The following is a 23,674-nucleotide window of genomic DNA, read 5'->3' as shown; positions in this document are numbered from 1 at the left end:
CCTCAAGGGCGTGCAGAGCAGACCAGCTGGGGCACGGCTTCGGAACCCGTCCCCCTCTGCCGCCCCCATCCACATGGATGGATGCTTTTGTCAGGCTGGCTGCCCCCGCCTCAGCCCGTGCCAGGCTGGCTGGCAGAAGCTGTCAGCAAGGCCAGGAGCCAGCTCCCCATCCACAACATCCATCCCCTGTCCTGCCAAAAAGCAGCTCGGCGGCCAGCGGAAAAATTAATATTCCCCAGCGCCGCCGAGCGGGGAACCTCCGGAGCGTGGCCAGGCCGAGCCCTGCTGTGCCTTGGAGCACCAGCATCCCCCGCCCCTGCGCCGGCTGGGGACTCATCTTGATTCCATCGGGGCGCAGAGCGTGTCCTCCAGGCAGGGGCCGCAGCCAAAGCCAATCGGCTCTGCCCCGCCAGCGGCCAGCTCCAGGATGGTGTTCCCAGCTCCACGTCGTGCTCCAGAAGAACGCGCCAGCTGTGCCCCGGCTTGCAGGGACATCACAATGCCTGAGCTGCAGGGGGATGTTTCCCCTGTCCCAGTCCGTGGCACCTTCACCACACTGCCACCACTTCTCCAATGGGACGGGCAGCACGGAGCCGCTCCCTCCACAGCTCGCGGGGACCAGCGGAAGCAGCATCTCCTCGGCTGCGCTCTCTCCTCAGCGCCGCGGCCGCAGGGAAATGCTCCGGGGTTTTCTTCCAGCGCCACGAGACGCGTGCCGCTGCTGCTGGCTGGGCTCCTGGATCCTACTGTGCACAGGGAGGCATCTCTGCTGTCTCCTGGGCCAGGCAGGGCTCCTGCAGCCAAGAATGCTCAAAAAGGTCCTCCAGAGCTGGCCTGTCTGTGGGCTCCATGCATAAACACCACCTGATGAGGTGTTGGCACTCTGCGGAGAGAAACCAGAAACTGCCGCTCAGCGGGACAAGGCTCCTGTCCATGCTCTCCCACATTCCACAGTGCCCAGGCCACACCAGGAGTGCTCAGAGCTGCAGCCAAAAGTTTCCTATCGATCCTCTCTTGCGGAGGACACCAGCACAGAGGCACAGGTGCCACCTCCTCCAGCTAAGCCCAGGAGATCCACCTCCTCACCAGCTGCAAGAGCAGGACGCTTATGTGCCAGCTGCCCCTCCCAACCCCGTTCTTCCCCTCATGCCTTGAAGGAGCATCCCCACCTTGAGACACCCAGGGTGGGAAGAAGAGCTGGCCCCAGACAATGTCCTCGTTGCTGTGGAAAGGAAGGTGCCCTCAGAGCAGCTCATAGAGCAGGATGCCCAGGAACCAGATGGTGGCTGGCTGGCCATGGTAGCAGCCAAAGAGGATCCACTCCGGTGGGCTGTACTCCGGCGTTCCTATGGGACACGGGCGCAGCTCATCAGGCCCATGCTGCTCCTTCCCTCCCAGCCAGCTCCAGTTCCACAACAGCCAGCCCCTGCCCTGCCACAAAGCAACTTGGCTGCAGCTGGCTGAAGATAGATTCCCCCTCCTTCCTTCCCTCCTTCCTTCCCTCCCTCTTCCCCCTCTGCCAGCCAAGGGGGGAACTCCGCTGCCCGGCTGGGCCCTGGCTTTGGGCTCACCGGACATCCGGGTGTAGAACGTGTCCTGGAGGATCGTGCCGCAGCCGAAGTCGATGAGCTTCGCCTCGCCCGTGGCCAGGTCGACGAGGTCGTTCTCGGCCTTAATGTGGCGGTGCAGGACGCCGTGGCTGCTGCAGTGCCCCATGGCCCCCAGCACCTGGCGGAACAGCCCCCGCACCACGGGCTCCGTCAGGAACCGCCGCTCGTGCAGGAAGTACCAGAGGTGCTGACAACACTGAGGACGCTCCATGAGCAGCGCGAAGCCCTTGGGCACCTCGAACCAGTCCAGGAGCCGCACGACGCCGGGGAAGCCAGGCCGCGACACCTTCCACAGCAGCGCCAGCTCCAGGGCCACAAGGGCGCCCTTGCGCTGCGGGGGGACCGCGATGCCGTCAGCGGGGCCGATGCTGCGCCGCGCCTCAGGCAGTCCCTGCCCGGCCCCGCCGCGGCTCGCCATGGCCCGGCCCGGGGCGCTGCGCGGCCCCCGCTCACTCCACGATCGCTGCCCTCGCAGCGTTCCGGCTGCCGCCCTGCCAGGCCTCGCCTCAGCCCCGCCCGGCACGCCCCGCCGGCTCCTCCCGCTGGCCCCGCTCACTCCCCAGCCGCGCCCACTCCGAGATGCGCTCCCGGGACACTCGCTTGATGGCCGCCTGCGAGCCAAGGCCAGCGGCGGGCTGAGCTCGTCACCTGCCGCCCGCCGCCGCCCTCCGAGCCGGCCCTGTCTCTTCCCAGGGCGCCGTCGGCATGGCAGGGACCGGAGTAAACGCTGCCGCAGCCGCTGCTGCCCAGCAGCGGGCCCTGCCACTAGAGCTGCTCTAGGGGAGGCCTCTCCGCCCGTGCGGGCGGCACGGCGCTGCCACTCTTCTGCCCGGGGCACCCGCCCGCCCGGCGCGCTGCTGCTTGCCGAGCTGCCCCGGGCTGCGGCGGCTCGGGGCCGGCGGCCGAGCTGGCGAGCGGCGGAGCTCGGAGCGGGGCAGCTGCCGGCCACGCTGTCAGCCACGGGGCGGGAGCCGGGCGGCAGCGGGGCGGCTGCGGGCGGAACCGCGGCAGGGGCTTCGTTCAGGGCCGGGGCCTCGGCCGGGGCTGGGCCAGAGCCAGCGCCAGGCGCAGCCAAAAGCCCGCACTGCTCCGCCAGCACCAGAGCGAGCGGCTCTTCCAGCGGCGCCACAGCCAGGACGGAGAGAGCCCGGCCGAGGCAGAACCACGGCGGGCCGGGCAGGGGCGGGCACGGGGCGGCCCCGCCGAGGGGCGCCTTGCGGGACGCGGCATCAGCCAGGCTGGGAGAGGCGGAACACGGACGGCACAGCAAGGGACGGGAATAGCGTGAGTGTGAGAGGGAGAAGGGGATGTCGAGCGAGTGGGAAGTCGAGTGTAAAACCGATCGAGAGAAGCGCTGCTGCTGCTGCTGCTGCAGAGCTGCCGGAGCTCGCGGCCGTTCCTCCGTTGGCCCCGCGAACCCAACGGAGGAGCCTCTGCGCGCCCCAAGGAACGAAAGAGAGAAACAAACAAATCACACCCCAAAGTCATTCCTATTAGAGAAGTAACCAAAGAAAACAATGTAGCAATAAAGAAGACTGTTGGCTTCTGGCTTCTTTCTTCTTTGCATGAGACCAAGCATTTCATGGGGAACAATTGCCTCTTCTGACAATTTTGCCAGAGTGGACAGGAGCAGAGCATTTACTTTTCAAGTAGAAAAGAGAAATCGTGTCAGTAATGTCATCTCTGTCTCTGTTGACACAGTTGCAGGCTGTCAAAAGACATGGTCTGCAGTGTGGAACTTGGGGCCAAGTTTCTTTTTCTGCCAGAGGATGAGGAGGGGAAGTATCCCAGAATCATGGAGTCGTGGCTTGGTTTGGCTTGGAAGGGATCTGGAAAATCCCATGGCTGCAACCCCCCTGCTGTGGCTGGGGACCCCTTGCACTGGACCGGCTTGTCTAGAGCTCCATGCAGCCTGGCCTTGAACACTGTCAGGGACGGGACATGCCCACCTTCTCTGGGCAACCTGTTCCAGGAGAGTCTTTTTTCTGATCCCTTACCTAAACCTAATCTCTCTCCATTTGGATCCATGCTCCCTTGTCCTGTCCTTGCCTGCCCTCGTACAAAGTCCCTGTCCAGCTTTCTTGTGTGTTGCCCTCAGGTACTGGAAGGCCACAGCTGGATCAAGGCTGGGTCTCTTTCCTAGGCTGAAGAAGCCGAGCTATGTCAGCCTTTCCTTGCAGGAGAGGAGCTGCAGCCCTGGCACCATCTGGGTGTCCCTGCTGGGCCCCTGCTGCAGCGTGTCCACGTCCTTGCCGTCCGTGCCGGGGAGCCCGGCAGAGGCGGAGGCAGCGCTGCAGGTGCAGGGTCAGCGGCGAGGAGGAGACCCGGCCCTGGCAGCGGCTCCGGGAGCAGCGATTGGCGCTGGGCCGCCCGCACTGCAGAGAGCCGGGGCCCTTGTGCCGGCCCTTGTGCCCAGGGCTCCTTTCCCCGCCGCCCGCCCGCCCGCCCGCTCGGGGGAAATGCCCCCTGTGCCGCCCCTCAGGGCCGCCCCTCGCCGCTGCCCCGGGGCTCCCGGCGCCGCCTGGAGGGGCCCAGGCCTTGGCCTCACCCTGCTCAGCCCGAGGCCTGGAAAAGCAGATTCAAACACCCACCCAGAAAGTGCCCCAGGATGCCAAGGTCAATCTTTTGTCACCAGCACGGCTTTGCTATCAGAGTCTGGACGGGAGTAGAAAATCACCAGGGGAAAAGAGCATGAACAAGTTCTGCCTTGGCACTACCTCAAGCTGTGGGGTACCAGTTGTTGGTTTCACTGGCTCTGGATTGAAGGCACTTGAGACAGTAATTCATGTTCAGACTCAAGTGTTTATTATTTCTTATCAGTAAAACAGCCTCATTACTGGGAGTTCAGCAGCTTTTCATTAGAAGGCACAAAATGGCCAACAATCTCTTGTTCCAAGGTCTTTTAAGACTAAACTATCCAATTAAGAACTGACACCTAGATTATTTTCCCTTTTAACCTAATAACTGATCCCAAAGAGCCTGCAATGTGGAATTTCTGCCCAATTACAAAAAGCCACCCAAACCCATGAAGAAGAAGGAAGAAGCATGAAGAAGAAACCCAGGACAAAACACTGGGCCCTCCATTTTGCTTCCATCCACAACATACTAAAAATCCCAAAACCTCAATTTCAAAGAGTCAGAATGGACCAAAGCCCAAAAACTGGAGGTGATAAGAATGGACTAAAACCACAACCAAGGAATCTGCATCGCCCTGAAATACCTTTCCCCTTACATCAGCCTGGTGCATATTCATAGAGCCTCCTGCATATCCATAAACTACTTTACATATTCCAGGAATGATTTTACATGGCCCCTCCCTGGGTCTGCCTTTTCACAGCATTTGTGTTCTTGGCTGTGGTTTTGGCTCCTTCTCTTTATCACCTCCAGGTTTTGGGCCTTGCTGCACTCTGCCTTCAGACGGGGAGTGCTGATAGTTGGCAGATCTGTACAGGTGTCCTCATCCCGTGTGCATTGGATGTTATCCCACCCAAGCAGGCAGTTTAACACAAGCAGCCTTTTCACAAACTTAATTAACGACAGAAATAAAAACTATAGAACAAAGTTACTTTCAGAAACAGTCCCAGCCCATATTTGATCCCAGTCCAGTTGATCTCAGTCTGTGTGGTCTTGATCCATTTGGTCCCAGCCTGTGCAGCCCCAAATCCAAAGGATCCAAGCCCATATTTGATCCCAGCCCATATTTGATCCCAGTCTGTGGGGTCCTGCACACACTCCCAGGGTCTGGAATTCCAGTTCCCAGCCAGGAAAAAATGTTCCTGCCCTTGAACTTCCTTCCTATCCCCTCAACAAATTGCAATAAAATTATAAACAAAGAAATAATAATTGAAATTAAATAAATTATAATAAAAAAATCTCAACTCTTCTTTACAATACTCCAACTATGATTTAACTCAAACCAAAAATAACTATTACTATAATATTACCAATGCATATAAATAAACAAATCATATATCAAGAAATACCTTTTGAAAATTTTAACTCGATGACTAATGTACTTTAGATAAAAAAATCTAAAGAAAAAAACAAGCAATCTAACACCTCTTAGTTAAACAATTCATATTACAAATATACTAAACACAAAACCAAACACCACTATAATTTCTCAGACATTTCAACCAAACAATTAAACTTTAATAACATCCTTAAGTACTCTTGAAAAATTAAAATTATTTTCAAAAGATTAATTGTGTGTGGGTGGTTTTATTTCAATATTGGTTTTTGGATTGTTTGGGTTAGATGATTTAAAAAATGGGATTTTTATAGGAATTGAATCAGCTGAGAAGGTGGCACTCTGCAAACAGAACTGACTGAAAATGAACGGGACAGAAATCAGTAACTCAGAAAGTTTTATTTGTTATCAAATACATCCCACCCACCCAGCCCCACACAATCCCCATCCCATTGCTCCAAATTGGGATCCCACTTCTCCCAATCTCCTTCCAACCCCATCTCACCCTGGTGGCTGCGGAATGGATTGAGTTTGGCATGGGAATGAGGTTTTTTGAGGAGGGAACAAGGAATTTGAGGTAGGATTGAGCCGATAGTGCTGGAGGAGGTGGGAGCTGGTCTGAAACCTCTTCCTGCATTTATCACACTCGTAGGGCCTCTCCCCAGTGTGGATGCGCCGGTGCGTGACGAGGATGGAGTTCCGCCTGAATCCCTTCCCACAGTCGGGGCATTGGAAGGGCCTCTCCTCTGTGTGACTCTGATAGTGCCGGACAAGATGGGAGCTGGTCTGAAATCTCTTCCCACACTCAGAACACTCATAGGGCTTCTCCCCTGTGTGGATCCTCTGGTGCCTGATCAGGTTGGAGCTCTGGCTGAAGCTCTTCCCACACTCCCCACACTCATGGGGCTTCTCCCCTGTGTGGGTCCTCTGGTGCACAGTCAGGTCGTACTTCCACCTGAAGCTCTTCCCACACTCCACGCACGTGTGGGGCTTCTCCCCATCATGGAGCTGCTCATGGAGCACCAGCTCCGAGCTCTGGCTCCATCTCCGGCCGCCTTCCCGGCCCAGGCTGGCTCTTTCCCCCTCACATCCCCGCCATCTGCGTTTGCAGCCCCTCCTCGTGCGGCATCTCCGGGCCTTTTCCTCCCCGTTGGCTTCCTGCGCCGTGGAGCCGCTCAAAACGGCCTCTGCCACCAGGTTCTGCCGCGGGCATTTGTCCTCCCTGCTCTCCATGCTCAGCTCCTGCTCTGGGCGAGGAAGGACAAGGACAGCATGGGATTTGCCTCCGTGCCACAGGCAAGGGCAACGAGATCCCCCCAGGGCTGTGCTGCAGCCGGGGGCTGTGCTGGGCTGGGAGATGGAGCAGCACAGAGGGGAAAGGGGCACTGACTTCCTCCTCACCTGCCTCAGTGTCCCAGAGCATCTTCCTCTTCCTCACAGCCTCCCAGGGGTTGTCAATGTGAAATCCTGGTTTGGGAAAACAAGGGATGAGCACATTTGTAGGAGCATTGGGGGTAGCACGGTCGGGATGGACGGAGACGAGAGATCTCTGCAGCCAGGTCGTGGAACTTGCGGTTTATTGCAAAGGGCCTGGGTGCAGGGCCCTGCTTGGAGCTGCCAGCCACAGCTTGGAGCAGGCCTGAGAGAAGAGAGGAGCAGAGAGGATGAGAGGGTGAGAGAGTAAGAGGGGAGGAGTGTAAGAGAGTAAGGTTCCTGTTACAATACAATAATTCTTCTTCTGTGTTAAATATTCTATTTCTCACTAACCAATCTAGTACAAGATACAAATCCTATAGCATTTACATACAGCCTATAAAAATCATTACATCACCATACTGTAATAAGTAGCAATATATTTGTTCATTAATTAAATCAATAGCTAAATAATTATACAATATCAAAGCAATAACTAAATAGCTAAAACCGCTTGATTCTTAAAAGTGCAGCCACATACGGTTGCTTGGCTTGCAGGAATCGTATAGTGCTTTGGGAATTCCATGGTAAAGATATACCTTATAAGGAAAAGTTCACCCAGAGGTCACAGAGGAAGGCTGTAACAGCAAATCCTAAACTCGCAAGAATTGCTTAGGCTTGCAGGAATCGTATAGTGTTCTGAAAATTCCACTGTATAGGTATGCCTTATAAGGAAAAGTTCACTCAGGGGTTAAAGAGGAAGACTTGGAGCCTTCATCCCACGACCACCAGAAGGCAGAAAAAGACCCCCTAGCAACTGAACGAGCAAGCGCAAAAGACAGACCACGTCATCCCTGGACCCGGGAGAAGAAGGCAATCAAAGGTGAACTTTGGGGATAGGAAAGGCGCGAGCCCAGAGGAGCGGAGACTCCCGGCCGCCCAGCACTGAACTTTGCCTATTCTCGCTTGCAAAATAATAATAATAAAAAAAAAGTATGATCCTTAAATCCAGTGAACTAATTTATCAAAATACTGTGTTACATTTTCAACCCTAAAATCTACTCTTTGGAGCCCTTCTGCTGAGCTAGTAGGGTCTGCTCTGACCCTTGGACCTGTCTGCAAGCAGAAGGAATTGTTTCATCAGAAGGGAATTACCTTCAGTTGGGCCACACCATTGTTTTCCATTTGTTCAGTATCTAAGGTATTTAAAAGCTTGCTTTCATTCCAATCTTGCTTATAGTTCCTATATTCTTAAAAGCCTTTTGAGAATATAGTAACTATAAGCAAGATTGGAAAGAAAGGCCAGACAATAATATTTATAAGGCTTTCCTGTTTCATCTACCCCAACACACGTTGAGTTTGAAGGTCTCTCTGCCCAGGTACATCTCTAGTCCGGCCATGTGGGCTCCAGAAAACCCTCCCAAACACCAAGATTCAGCCCTGGAAAAGCCTCCCAGGGGTTGCCCGTCCCTGGTCCCTCCCCTCTGGTGTTCAGGGGTTCCCCCCTGTCCCAGCTGCTGGGGTCACGCTTGGATTGGGGGTCCCCCTTCTCCTGGGTGCCCGCCCTGCCCAGGCTGCTGGCAGTGCCAGCAATGCCAAAAGCTCCCCCCTCTTGGCTCTCCCCATTTCGGGATGCCGGGGCTGTTTGGGCTCCCGGGCTCCCTTCTCCCCTCATTCTCTGCTCTGGGCTGCAGCGGCTCCAAGGAGTCCCCCCTGCCCCTCTCCAGGCTCTTGAGGCTCCCGCCAATGGCGGCGCTCCCCCCTCTCTGGCCTCCCCACTTTGGCCTCCTGGGGGACACAGGGCTCTGCTCCTCCAGGCTGCCTCTGCCGGCAGCCGCCACCGCCACCCCCCGATGTCCCCCCGAGGGGCCTTTTCCGCTCAGCCTTGGACTTCTTCATTCTCCAAACATCCCCGAAAAACCCAACCCAGGGACTCCCTGGGATATGCGGGCCGGGCCCCCCCTCCCCGCTCACCTGCGCCATGGGGGGGGCGATGATCCCACAGGTGGGGGCTGCGAATTAAGGCAGGAATCGAGACCGCGTGGTTCCCTCAGCTCAGCCTTGATCCGCCTTTGTCCCTCCTCTTCCTCTTCCTCCCGCTCCTCCTCTGTCCTATCTCCACCTCCCTCTCCTCCTCCCCCCTCACCCCGCCTCCTTCCCTGCTCTTTCTCCTCCCGCTCCTCCTCTTCCATCCCCCCTCCTCCTCCTCCCCTGCCTTATCCCCACCCCCCATCTCCTCTTCCATCCTGCCCCTTCCATTCATTCTCCTCCTTCTCCCCCATTACCCCGCCTCCTCCTCCCCCTCCATCCCTGCCCTTCCCTCCCTCCTCCTCCTCCCCCAGCAGCAGCCACACCCTCAGTGCCCCGTTCCCGCAGCCCTCGCAGCCCGCGGCAGCAGCGGCGATGGAGCCGGGACAGGTCGGCATGGGCAGCGCGGGGCTCTCGGCTGCTCCCAGCCGCTGCGGGCGGGGGGAAGCCGGCCCGGGCCAAAGGAGAGGCAAACTGGGCAAACTGGGGGCTGCACATCCAAACTGGGCCTTGCTGGGGACCCTGCCTGGCCACTGCCAGCCCTTGGGGCTCCTCTAGGCACATCCGCCAGGGGGGAACGCACACAGGCCTGGGGGATCCCAGCAGTGGCAGCACTGCCAGCGACTGGGCTGCACTGGGATCGTACTGGGAGTGACTGGGGCTCTACTGGCTTTGTACTGACATCATACTAAGATTATACTGGGATCATACTGGGAGTGACTGGGACTGTACTGGGTTTGTACTGATATCATGCTGGGATTATACTGCCATACCGGGGCAGACTGTGATTGCACTGATGGATACTGGGATCATGCTGGGATCATACTGAGATCATGCTGGGAGCGAGTAGGAGCCTGCGGGGGGCAGTTAACACCATGTTATGGGCAAATGGGATATACTGGGAGTGACTGGGATTATGCTGAGGGTGACTGGGAACAGCTGTGAACAACTGCGATCATGCCAGGAGCAACTGGGAGTGACTGGCTGCACGCTGGGGGTGACTGGAGAAAACTGGGCTTATACTGGGATGAACTGGGATCATGCTGGAGCTGACTGGGATCATTCTGGCAGTGAGTGCCACTACACTGAGGCTGACTGGGAGTGCTTGGGAGCAAATGGGATCATACTGGAAGGAATTGGAAAGATGCTGGAGGGAACTGGGCTGCACTGGGACATACTGGGAGTGACTGGAACAAAAGTGAGGGTGAAAGAGAGCAACTGGAACCATGTGGAGCACAACTGGTTCATACTGGCAGGGACTGGGAGCACACTGGGGCCATATTTGGATCATACTGGGAGGGACTGGACTAATACTGGGAGGATCTGAGAGTGACTGGGAGCACACCCTGCACATCATCCCCCAGACTGGGCCTGACTGGGAGCAACTGGGAGCACGCTGGCAGCAAATGGCATCATACTGGGACTGACTGGGCTGATCTAGGAAGCAACTGCAACCACACTGGAGGCAGCTGGGACCATACTGGGAGAGTTTGGAAGCAACTGGGATTATACTGGGACCCCACTGGGAGGGCTGGCATGTGACTGGGATCAAACTGGAGCTTACTGGGATCATATTGGGGTTGAAAGGGAGCGACTGGGATCACACTTTGGGCTACTGGGAGCAACTGAGGGAAACTGGGATGATGCTGCAAGCAAACTGGAGGAACTGGGAAGGACTGGATGCCTGCTGGAGGCAACTGGGATATACTGGGCATGACTGGGGGATCATACTGGGATAACTGACACCTTACTGGGGCCACTGGCAGTGCTTGGAAATGACTGCAGACATGCTGGGGGCAACTGGGATATACTGGGAGTGTCTGGAACCATACTGGAGGGACTGGAACCACACTGGGGGCAACTGGGACCATGCTGGGGAGAACTGGGACCACACTGGGGGCAACTGGAAGTGAGTGGGACCATGCTGGGAGGGACTGGGATCATCTGGGGAGGGACTGGGACTAGAGCAGGGGCAACTGGGTTCAACTGGGACCATCCTGGGAGTGTCTGTAACCATAGGGGAGTGATGGAAGCACACTGGGAACAGCTGGGCCCATGCTGGCAGCAACTGGGATCACACTGGGGGCACTGGCATCAGACTGGGAGTGACTGGGAGCAACTGGGATTAGACTGCAAGGGACCGGGATCATACTGGGAGTGGCTACACTCATACTGGGATTATACTGGGTGTGAATGGAACCCGACTGGGGCTTACTGGGAGCTACTGGGCCCATGTTGGGAGGAAAATGTGACCCACTGGGAGCAACTGGGATCGGCTGGAAGGTTCTGGAACCATGCTGAGAGGACTGAGACTACAACTGGGGCAACTGGGATCATACTGGGAGCAACTGGGGCCACCCTTTGAGCAACAGATGGAAACTGGGATGATGCTAGAGGAAACTGGGAGGAACTGGGAAAGACTGGGATCATTCTGAGGTAACTGAAACATACTGGGAGTGTCTCTAACCATCCTGGGGGCACTGGAACCACACTGGGAACAGCTGGGATCATGCTGGGAGCAACTGGGACGATGCTGGGGGAAACTGAATCTACCCTGGAGGCAACTGGGCACGACTGGGACCCTGCTGGGAGGGACTGGGACTATTCTTGGGGCAACTGGGATCATCATGGGAGGAACTGGGAACAGCTGGAATTATGCTGGGAGCAACTGGGATCACACTGGGATCCCAGTGAGAGCAGCTGAGTCCATGCTGGGTTACACTGGGATCTCATTGAGAGCGACTGGAATCACACTGGGATTGGCTGGGAGTGGCTGGTTTTGTGGATTTTGGGGGTTTGGATTTTGGGGGATTTTCTTGGCATTTTGAGGGGGAGTTTTTCTGGGGGTGTTTGGGGGTTTATTGAAATATTTTGTGGCTTTTTTTGAATTTTGGGGCTTTTACTGGGATTTTCTTAGGATTTTTTGGGATTCTCAGAAATTCCTGGGAGTTTTATTGGGATTTTTAGGAGATTTTGGGGCATTTTATTGGAATTGTGGTGGCATTTAGTGGGATTCATTGGGAATTTTGTGTTTTAGGGGATTTTAGGTGGGATTGTGGGGGGGTTTTGGGGGGTTTTTTGGTGTTGCCAGGATTACTTTGTATCGTGGGGAGATTTTGTGGGGCTTTTTCTGGTTTTGGGGACATCTTTGGGGAATTTGCGGAGTTTAATCAGGAATTTTGGGGTTATTGGGATTTCAAAGGATTTTGTGGGCTTTTATTGGGATTCTAGGGTGTTCTAATGGGATTTTGAGAGATTTAATTGGGATTTAGTGGGTTTTATTGGGACTTTTGTGGCTTTTAAGGAGATTTTGGTGCCTCTCAGCCCTTCCCCAACCCAGGGAATGCCCCAAAGTCCCCCTAAAATTCCACTAAAACTCCACAAAATCCCCAAAAAATTACAACAAAACCCTCCAAAACCCCAGAGAATCTCAAAAAATCTCAGTGGAACTCACCAAAATTTAAAAAACTCCCAAATTTTTCAATAAATCCTTCCCCAAAAAAACCCCACAACCCCAACAAAACAGCAAAAATCCAAAATCCCCCAAATCAACAAAACCCACCAAAATCACATAACCATCTCAAACCTCAAAAATTCTCCCCAAAAACCCCAATGATTCCCCCCAAACTCAGAACAAAATCCCCCAAAGCCCAAAAAAGGCACCCCCAAATCCCCACAAACCCTCTCAAAACCCCAAAATCCCAACAAACCCCCCCAGACTCAGTGGGGCCGTCCTGGATCAGGGGGCACCGGCCGGTGGAACAGGAGCCACTTCAGGGGGCCCTGGGAGCTTTTTGGGGATGGGGCACCATGGGAGACCCCCCAAAAACGGGGGGGGGGAACCCCTGCAGTGCCCCCTCCCCCCGAAACCCCCAGAGCCCGGTTCAGGGTGGGCCTGGGACCCCCCGGGACCCCCAAATCTCCCCCAGGACCCCCAGAGCCCCCCAAGGTTGGCCCAGGACCACTCTGGACCCCCAAACCCTCCCGAAGACCCTCAAAACCTCCCCAGGCCTCTCAGACCCCCCCATTTCCCCCCAAAATTCACCCCAGACCCACCTGAGACCCCCCCCAAATCCATCAGACTGCCCCAAATCCCCCTCAGACTCCTCAATCCCCCCCAAAACCCTAAGAAACCCCCTCAGACTCCCCCAAATTTCTCAAGACCCACCTCAAAACCCCCCAGATCCACTCACAACTGCCCAGTTCCTCTTGAAATCCCCCCAAAATCCCCTCAGACTCTCCCAATTTCCCTCAGATCCCCCTAAACCCACCTGAGAACGCTCCAGATCCTCTCAAGCTTCCCCCAAAGCTCCCTATAGGCCCCTCAGACCCACCAAAGCCCCCTCAGACCCCCTCATTCCCCCCAAACCCACCGCACGCTCCCTATTTTCCATCAATGCCCCCAAAAATCCCCAATTTCCCCTCAGACCCGCCCCAAACCCCCCCAGTTTGGCCCCGGCCCCACCTCAGCTCCGCTCTCCCTCAGAATCTCGCGCCTCCACCGCGTGTGCGGGCTCCCAGCAAAAGCGGCGTGCCCCAACCCGAACCAACCAATCAGCGCGCTGCACGTCCCTGAACTAACCAATCACGGCGCGGCTCCCCTCAGCAAGGCCCGCCTCCCCCTCGCCGTCCCAGCCAATCAGAGGCGAGCCGGAAGCGGCGCCCCCTTCCCCGCCGCCGCCGGGAGCCCCCGGGCTCGGGACAGGAGCGGGAGGGGCCTGAGAGGGGATCGGGGGGGCGGGGGAGGGTCCGGGGGGTTCTGGGGGGGCTTTGGGGAGGGGTCCGGGGGTTTGGGGGGTCTGGGGAGGGGTCCTGGGGCACTGTGGGGGGACCTGGGGGGTGTGGATGGGTCCTAAGAGGGGTCTCGGGAGGGGAAGGGGGTCGTGGGAGGGTCTGAGGGGGTCGTGGGAGGGTCTGGGGGGTTTTGGGGAGGGGTCGTAGGAAGGTCTTGGGAGGGTCTGGGGGTGTTGGGATGGTCCTGGGGAGGGCTCTGGGGGGTCATGAGGGTGTCCTGGGAGGGTTTTGGAGGTTTTGGGGAGGGGCTTTGGGCAGTGTGATAAACAGGGCCAGGACAGCAGCTCCTTTACAAAGGCCTTTATTAAAGACAGCTCTGGGGGCGGAACCCGAGGGTCGCGCTCAGCGCCGCTGCTCCCGCAGGACCACGCTGAGCAGGAGGAGCAGGAGGAGGAGCGCAGCTTTGTCTCTCAGCAGAGCTGGGGCTTCCGTCCTCACCAGAGTCCTTAGGAAGGCAATGTTGGCTCGGAGCTCAGGGGGATCCTCCAAGCTGAGCGCTGTTAAAATTATGGTGGCAGGACGGAATCCGGCTCTGCTCAAGGGTGGGTGATTTAGTGCGGCTCTGCTGGGTTAAAGTCATAGTTCAAGGGCTGGTTTGTTGTGTTGAGAGGGTTCATGTAGTTCCCGCAGCCTCTCATTGAAATCCAGTCTGGGACGGGAAGGGATACAAATCCCGGCTGAGACGGAAAGGGGCACAAATACAGAGTATGACGGGGAGAGATACAAATACAGGGTAAAATGGCAACACTTAATAGCGGCCACTAAAGGCAAGTCCTAGAACTCTGACATTCAATGTTTAACAACAGACCAACACTTCAAATTAAGACCATATCAATTTCATTAACATCAACTAGCAATTACTACTCTGCAAAAGAGCTCTCATCTCCGGGGTTTCATTTCTCAAATCTATTGGAGCAAAAATGAGCAATGTGCCCTGCTGGTGTTTAGATGTTCTGAGTCCCTCAGCTGTGAGTTGGGTTCCCGTGCTGTCCTGCCTGGTGCTTGCTGGATGTGCTGGAACAAAGAGCTTGGGCCCTTGATGAAAATGAGCACAAATGAGTTCCTTGTGATTTACCGGGCTCAGAGTAAAAGGGATCAAATTCAGGTTTGGTCTAGAAAATGCTTCTTCCCTGCCAGGGTGGTGAAGTCCTGGCTTCACAGGTTGCTCAGAGAAGCAGAGTAAATAAAGTTTCAGAATTCTTCCTTTCTGTCCCATCCCTATTCCCTAAGTTCAGGTTTGGTGTTCAGAGTGCCACCTTCTCAGCTGCTTGCCATTTGTGTCCTGCTTTCTCTCCTGCCTTCCTCTGTCTGCTCCTTTTCCCTTCCAGGGTCTCTCTTTACCTCTGGCAGTTCCCAGCCAAAGACCTTCCCCTGAGGTTTTTTTTTCCTTCCCCATCCAGGTGCTCAAACAGCCCTGGATGAAGTTCTGGAGGCTGGCAGTGAAATGTCTTTGTAAGATCTTGCTCTGCTTGTGTCTTGGCCCCTTCAGAATTCGGCCTTGAAGGGCAGGAGCATCTTTTCCTTGCTGGCAGCTGGAATTGCAGCCATTGCAGTGTGTGCCAGAGCTGTCAGAGGGCAATTGCTGAGGCTGCCAGGGTGCTGCTCCTGCTGCGCCTCCCAGGGGAGCTGTGCAGGGCAGGGTCAGGCTCCAGCAGCTGGCTGGCCCCCGGAGCAGACAGCAAAGGCGGCTTTGCTGCACATTCTGCAGCTGGAAGCAGAGGGAGGAAGGGCAGGGAGTCCCTGACAGAATCCTGGAATGCTTGTGGCTGGAAGGAACCTGCCCATGGTTCCATCCAGGCTTAAGGTGCCAGGAGGGAGAGGCGCCTCTGCCCCAGTGAAGGCACAAATGAGACCATGGGAGAACAAAACCAGATTGTTTTGGACATGGATTTTATTGAACAAGAAATGGGAACTAGAAGTACGAAAGAGGTCTTGGAGAGAGAGAGCTCAGAAGATGATCAGTTGGAAGTAGATACTTTTTAAGGTTCTTTCCTGCATTCTGGGATTCTAGAAGACATGTAGATGTGCATTTTGATTTAATATTCTTCTTCTTCTTATTATTATTATTTCTTCTTCTTTCTCTTCTTATTTTTCCTCTTCTTCTTCTTCTTAATTGCTACTACTATTCTTTCTTCTTCTTTAAAATATTCTTCTTCTTCTCGTTCTAATTAATCTTATTCACTTGTAATGCTTACATACTATGTCATTCTTATTTTTTTAATATTCTTATATTAATTACTAGTTTTTCATCTTCCTCTTCATCTTCTTATTCCTATTTTCATTCTTATTATTCTTACTAAATTTACTACTACTATTTCCTCTTCTTAATCTTCTTATTCCTATTCTTTTTTTTAAATTTTTTTAAAATACTTTTTGTGTACTTTTTGTGTAAGTTTTTCTCTTTTTTTTTTTTTTTTTTTTTTACTACTCCTATTTCTTAAACTCAACTTTAATTTGTTTTGAAAGAATGGTCTGAGTCAAAGTCCTGCAGTCACATCCATGGAGCAACAGCTCCCATCTGTGCCCATTCTTCAGGGATATAATCCCAAAGGACCAGCACGGAATCCTTTCAAGATGAGAGGAAATGGCCTTGATGGCACCAGGGGAGGTTCAGACTCAATATCAGAAGGAATTTTTCTCTGACAGAGGGATGAGGCATTGGAAGAAGCTGCCCAGGGAGGCGGTGGAGTCGCTGTCTCTGAGGCGTTGAGGAGTTGTGCGGATGTGGCCCTTGGGGACGTGGTTTTGCAGTGGTGATGGTGCTGCCAGGGTGCCAGTGGCACTGGGTGAGCATCAGGGTCTCTTCCCACCCCGATGACTCTGGGATTCCCTGCTGAGCGCTCTGTCACCAATCGTGTGCCACGCGTGCTGTTTAGGGCTGGCCCCAGCAGTGCCTGCGGGTGCTGAGGAGATGCTCCAGGCTGGCCGGGGCAGCTGAGGCTGCGGGGCCGTGTCCAGGCTGAGGCCGCCCGTGCGGCTCCCTGGGGCCCCGCGCAGGGAGCAGCCGCCATCGGCCGGCCCGGGCTGGGCAGGGCCACGGGCGCTGCTCCTGCAGCTGCCGCGCCAGGCAGGGCCAGCGGAGCAGCGCCCGCAGCGCCCGCCTGAGGCGGCCGGGCCGTTTGCCTGGGGCAGCCGCTGCTGCCTGCGGGCCTGCGCTCTCGGCTGGCCAGCTGAGGCGCTGCCAGGGCTCTGCGGGGCAGGCCCCGCGCTCTGGGGCCCTGCCTCGGGCCCCTGCTGGCCCACGGAGCCTTCGCTGCACAGCGAGGGAAGCGAGGCACACAGGGACTCCGCTGCCTGCCCCTCAACCCAGACCTGCTGAGGGACGGGCAGTGGCAGCCCATCTGCCGCCAGGTCTGCCAGCCCTTGGGCCCTGCCTTCGCCTTCGTACAGCTCCAGGACACTGACTTCATCCCAGTCATCGTCCTCCTCCTTCTCCCACAGCAAGGGAGTGGGCCCGAAGCTGAAGATGCTGTTATGTTCACAGCAGTCCTGTGGCAGGTCTGTGCTGCTGCTGTCCTCCTCCGTGGAAACATCTAGGAGCTCTCTGAGCTCTGGTTCGCTGCAGTCTTCCCAGCTGGAGAGGTCTTGGGAGCTGCTGAACTCTCCTTGGGACAGCTCTGGCTCTGCCTCACCTTGGCACTCTGGGGACAGCTCAGTCTGGCTGTAGGATTCCCAGTCTTCATCATTGCCAGCTGAGGTGCCCTCCTCACTCTCCTTCTCTGCCAGCACTGGGCCCTGCTCTGCCTCTTCCAGCTGCTCACTGGGGCTTTGGGCTCCCAGTGGGCTGGGTGAGGGGCTGGGGGGCAGCAGGGGCTGTCTGGAGCAGGGACTGGGCTCTGTGTCCCTGCTGATGGCACCTCCTCCCTGGGGGCAGGAGAACGTGCCTGCTTCTCCCGGCTGTTCACGCTTCCTTGCCCTCGCTGGCTCAGCTCTGGCTCAGTCACCTCCTTTTCCATTGGGGGCAGCTCCTGGACTGTTGCCCTTTGTTGCCACTGGCAGGGCTGTTGCTGTGCCCCATCTCCTCACAGCACCCTCACAGCCGCCTTCCACTGGTGCAGCTCGTGGGCACTCCTTGCTCTGCGTGGGGACGCTTCCTTCGCTGCCACTGCTGGCACCGACTGGGAGAATTCACAGCTTGTGGCCTCTTCCCTCAGGCCAAGCTCTCGGGCCCCAACATCTCCCCACTTGTCATCTGTGTCAGGTTTCTTCTCTTCCTCCATGATGACAAAGGTTCTCTCCTCCTCCTCCTCCTCAGTGTCTGACCGTGGCCAGGCTGAGGCACCCACTGCCCCCACCAAGTGCCTGCTGAGGGCCTGGTCTTGCCCCCAGCTGGGCAGGGGCCTGGGTGACTGGAAGGAGTTGAGCTTTGTCTTGCTCTCTTCCATCTCTGAGCTCCTGTAGCACGGACAGATCCCGGGAGCTGCTTCCTTCTACGAGAGTAGCTCTCACGGGACTGGGCACCCCAGGGCTCTGCGCCCCTTATATACACCCTCAGTCACAGTGGGGCCCTCTGATGTCACAGTGGTCTCTGAGCACCACCATGTGTGAGAGTCTGTCCGAATTTTCCCTCATCTGCCTCACAATTGTCATTGGGGGACCACTGAAGAGAAGACCCCCCTGTCTAGAATCTCTGGCTCTGAAGGAGAAAGTGACACGCCAAAGGCCCTGAGACCTGAAAGCACAGTGTTATTTGTTTCCACAGGTGTTGTTTGCTGTATGCTAAGAAGGGGGCACCGTGCCTTTTTTGCAACAAGAGCCTTGGGAGCTGTCCCACCTCTCGGCCTGGCTGGATTTCTCCTGAGTTCTGGCTGCTCCCCTGCAGAAGACCCCTCTCACTCGTTTGCAACCGCCGTGACAGACAGACTGAGATGTGAGAAGCCTCTCCATCAAGGACTGAGACATGGAACCCCCGTGTGAAAAGGCCCCTCTGCTCCTCCCAAGGACTGGGACTGAAACCCCCAGCCCGGGGCAGGTGTGTGGGGGAGGCAAGCTGACCAAAGCGAGATGTTTGCCTGCAGGTTGTGACCACAGGACCAAGAGGACAATGGCTCTCGCTTACTGCTGAGAGCATGGACTACCTGTTACATCTATTCCTTATTGTATCTGTTTCCCACCCTCCCTCGGCAATTTCCAATAGAGTTATCATAATAAAAACTTCTGAGTTAGCAAGAGACTTCGAGATCTCCCCGATGTAACAGGCAGATCCTCGACTGGACTGGACCAAAGGACTTTGTCTCTAAGTTTGGTAGCTCTAGCCGCCTCTTTCCCTCTCTCTCTCTTTTGTCTCTCTTCCTCTTTTTCTCTCCCTTAATCCCTCTATCGCATTTTGCTGTGGTCATTCAATGAAGGTGAGTTTGTTTTGGTTATCATTGCAAACCCCCTTGTACTGTGTCGGTTCTTTTCGCACCCTGAGATCAAATCCACGAACCATCACAAAACCCGTCCGTGAGGGTGGATTGTGACACCCCCCGAGGACTCCTCCCCAAATTCCCCCGCAAAGCCCCCCCAGCAGCCCCAGACCCCGCCAAAACCCCATCAAGTTCCCCCCAGACCCTCCACAAGTACCCCCCCAAACCTCCTCAAGACCCCTCCCCAAATTCCTCTCACGACCCCTCCAGGACCCCTCACCTGTCCCTGCGCCTCCTCAGCAGCTCCCGGAGCCCCCCGTCCTCTCCCAGCGCCTCCCCCGCTCTCTCCAGTGCCTCCCGCAGGACCCGCCCGAGCCCGGGGTGGCTCCCGGGGGCCCTGAGGGGGTCCTGGGGGTCCCTGAGGGGCTCCCAGGGGGCGGCAGGAGGGGAGGGGGCGACGAGCGGGGAGGGGGTCCCTGCTCCTGCCGGGCCCGGGGTCAGGGGGCGCCGCTTCGGGCTTGGCTGTGATTGGCTGGAGTGCCGCGGGGAAGGCGGGAGTTGCTGAGGGAACACGCGCGGTGATTGGTTGTATTGGGGAGGAGGGAGGCGGGAGTTGCTGCGGGGACGCGCACGGTGATTGGTTGGTTTGGCTTAGAGCGCGGTGATTGATGGGAAAGACGCAAGGGAGGCGGGGGTTGCTGAGCGGAGACGCGCGGTGATTGGTTGGTTCTAGGCAAGGCAAAGGCGGGCGTTGCTGAGGGGAGCCGCGCGGTGATTGTTTGGTTCGGGGCGAGGGAGGAGGGAGTTGCTATGGGAGGCGCACGGTGATTGGTTAGATCCAGGCAAGGGAGACGGGCGTTGCTGAGGGGAGGCGTGCAGTGATTGGTTGGTTAGGGGAAGGGGGCGCCGTGATTGGGTAATTTGGGAGATGAAGCGCGATGATTGGATGGTTTGGAGTGGGACGTGCCGCTATTGGCTGGGAAAAGTCCGAGATTTTTAAGGTAATATTTCCTGGTTTTTGGGGAAAAATTCTGGATGCTTTGGGAAAAATTCCCATTTGTTAGAGGAGAAACATTTCTGGATTTTCTGACCCCAAATAACCCAAATATCCCTAAATAAACGCCAAAACCCCCCCAAAACCACAAACACTACCTAAAAAATGCTAATAACCCCAAACAAATCCAAATACTTCCAAATGACTCCAAGTACACCTAAATAAACCCCAAATACACCAACATAAACCCAAATAACCCCAAAGAAACCCCAAATAATTCCATATAAACAAAAAACCCAAACCAAATTAACCCAAATAAACACAAATACTTCCAAATAACTCAAATAAACAAAAATAAACTGAAAGAACCCCAAACAAAAGAAATTAAAAACAAAAACAAAACACAAAAAACCCAAATAACCTAAAAAATCACAAATTAAGCACAAATAAACCAATTTAAACACAAGTAAAACCCCAAAAATTCCATTAATAGCCCCAAATAAATCCCAAATAATTCTTAAATAAACTCAACTAATTCCAAGTACACCTCAATAAACACCAAAGAAATCTAAAAAAAACCCCAAATAAACCCAAATAACTCTATAAAACCCCAAATAAACTGAATTAAACCAAAAGAACCCCAAATAAACTCCCCAAAACGTCCCCCAAAACAACAAAAAAACCCCTCAAATAAACCCAAAATAATCCCTAAATAAACCCAAATAAACCCCAAATAACCCCAGTTCCTCCCGTCCCCACCCCAAAACATATTCTGGCCAATCAGAACGCGCGGCGGTGATGACGACAGAGATACCCGGCAGAAGCTCAGGGCAATGGCCCCGCTCAGCGATTCTCAGCCGATCAGCGCCCGGTCCGACTCTGACTCATCAGCTGCCAGGCAGAGACCACCTCTCATAGGCCTAACCAATCAGAGACCGCGCGGGGGAATTTCCAGCCAATCAGAGCGTTTCTCGCTGATGACTCATCAGTTGCCACGAGAGGGAATGGGGGGGGGAAGGTGACCCTGGGGATGGGGGGGGACCCCAAATTAATCCAAAACGGGGTCGGGACCCAAAAACGGAGCAGGAGGTGCCAGGAATCCCAAAACCAAACACGGGGGAGGGGACTGGGGGAACGATCGGAAAGGGGAGGGAGAGAGGGGAAAAGAGGGGGATGGGATCCCCAAATTGAGCTGGGAGGGGGATGGGACCCCCAAAATTGAACTGGGAGAGGGATGGGACCCCCAAAATTGAACTGGGAGGGGGATGGGACCCCCAAAATTGAACTGGGAGGGGGATGGGACCCCCAAACAGAATGAAGCCAATTTTGTTCCTGGAATATGTAAAGTAGTTTAAGGATATGCAAAAATATCTATGAATAGGCAACACGCTGATGCAATGGGAGACAAGGACCATTGAGCAAAGGCTATTATGGCCACCAACACCCCAGTTATTTTCGGGGACACCCCTTAATTATTCTGGTTTTAATTACACCAGTCTGTTGCATATTCATAGACCCTTATGCAAATCCATACAATAATTTACATATTCCAGGAACGATTTTACACAGCCCCTCCTTGGGGGTGTCTCCCCATTTCAGGAGCGACCCCTGGAATGGAAAATGTAAATCCCACTCCCTCTGAAAAAAAAAACAAAAACAGAAAAAAAAAAAAACAAAAAAAAAACCAAAACCTACAAAACCCTATGAAAATAATAATTAATTTTGAAATGAAGGGGCTCTCAGGCAAAGATATGCGAGTAGAAATAACAGTTCTTTATTAGAAAAAATTAAAAATGCAAATGCAAATGCACAAACAAACAAAAACAGTGACAGAGTCAGAATAGTCTGGGAATCCTGTGGGAAAGGCTGACCCTCTTGGAATCCGGTGGGAAAAGGCAGATCCAACGGGAATCCAGTGGGAAAAGCTGAAATTTTGGGAATCCAGTAACAAAATCTGATCCAGTGGGAATCCAGTGGGAAAAGTTTGATCCTCTGGAAATCCAGTGGGAAAAGGCTGCTCCAATGGAAATCAAATGGGAAAACGGCTGATCCAGCGGGAATCCAGTGGGAAAAGCTTGATCCGCTAGGAAATAGAGTGGAGAATGAGGATTATCCTTTGGAAACCAGTGGGAAAAGAGCCGATTCTTTGGAATCCAGTGGGAAAAGGGCTGATCCTCTGGGAATCCATTTCTTACCCCCCAAAGACAGGGCAAAGGCAGAACTGTGGGGTTTTTATAGGGTATCCCAAGGGTGGAGTTGCGGTTTGGGTCAAGGGAGGAGTTCTTAGCAACACAAGAAGGGTGAGATCAAATTCCTGCCTCTTAGCAACAGCAGCACTCCACACAGAATGTGTCCCCAAATCCTAAATTCCCTCTAAAACAACTGAGAAATTATGGAACTTCAGATATATTCGAATAATTTCCTTCATTTAACCCAGTTTTGGGTGTTATTAAAGGATGAAGATGAAGCAGAGGAAAATTAAGGTCAAACCAAAAGTAGAAGTAGCCAGGTGTGTTACCAACATGGATCACAGGGAATGTGAGTGACCAGGGCTGTGCCCAAAGTGCCTCCTCCAGTGGGGGATGGAGCTGCAGCAGCGCACGAAGCTCTTCCCGCACTCGGGGCACTCGCAGGGCTTCCCTTACCGGTGCCTCCGTTGGTGTCGGGTCAAGTGAGAGCTGCTGGAGAAGCTCTTCCCACACTGGGGACACTCGTAGGGCCTCTCCCCAGTGTGGATGCGCCGGTGGGTGACGAGGGTGCAGTTGCGCTGGAATCCCTTCCCACAGTCAGGGCACTGGAAGGGCCTCTCCTCTGTGTGAATCCGATAGTGCTGGAGGAGACTGGAGCTGGTCTGAAACCTCTTCCTGCATTTATCACACTCGTAGGGCCTCTCCCCAGTGTGGATGCGCCGGTGCGTGACGAGGATGGAGTTCCGCCTGAATCCCTTCCCACAGTCGGGGCATTGGAAGGGCCTCTCCTCTGTGTGACTCTGATAGTGCCGGACAAGATGGGAGCTGGTCTGAAATCTCTTCCCACACTCAGAACACTCATAGGGCTTCTCCCCTGTGTGGATCCTCTGGTGCCTGATCAGGTTGGAGCTCTGGCTGAAGCTCTTCCCACACTCCCCACACTCATGGGGCTTCTCCCCTGTGTGGGTCCTCTGGTGCACAGTCAGGTCGTACTTCCACCTGAAGCTCTTCCCACACTCCACGCACGTGTGGGGCTTCTCCCCATCATGGAGCTGCTCATGGAGCACCAGCTCCGAGCTCTGGCTCCATCTCCGGCCGCCTTCCCGGCCCAGACTGGCTCTTTCCCCCTCACATCCCCGCCATCTGCGTTTGCAGCCCCTCCTCGTGCGGCATCTCCGGGCCTTTTCCTCCCCGTTGGCTTCCTGCGCCGTGGAGCCGCTCAAAACGGCCTCTGCCACCAGGTTCTGCCGCGGGCATTTGTCCTCCCTGCTCTCCATGCTCAGCTCCTGCTCTGGGCGAGGAAGGACAAGGACAGCATGGGATTTGCC

General features: G+C 55.1%; 1 protein-coding gene and 1 pseudogene across 1 annotated transcript in view; one reads left to right on the top strand and one right to left on the bottom strand.

Annotated features, from left to right (window-relative positions):
• The window catches only part of LOC136570728 (uncharacterized), a 2,607,743-nt pseudogene that overhangs the window by 1,562,125 nt on the left and 1,021,944 nt on the right, over positions 1-23,674 (top strand).
• LOC136570729 (uncharacterized) overlaps positions 1-23,674 on the bottom strand; it is a 2,347,277-nt gene that overhangs the window by 1,413,904 nt on the left and 909,699 nt on the right. Inside the window, 2 exon segments of the mRNA XM_066571173.1 lie at positions 6,170-6,619; positions 22,758-23,351. Of these exon segments, the coding sequence (XP_066427270.1) occupies positions 6,170-6,619; positions 22,758-23,351 (1,044 nt within the window).

Source organism: Molothrus aeneus, unplaced genomic scaffold, assembly GCF_037042795.1.
Source record: "Molothrus aeneus isolate 106 unplaced genomic scaffold, BPBGC_Maene_1.0 scaffold_36, whole genome shotgun sequence".
Taxonomy (NCBI): Eukaryota; Metazoa; Chordata; class Aves; order Passeriformes; family Icteridae; genus Molothrus; species Molothrus aeneus.
Note: the sequence above shows the minus strand (reverse complement) of the source record. Positions and strands in the feature narration are given on the sequence as shown.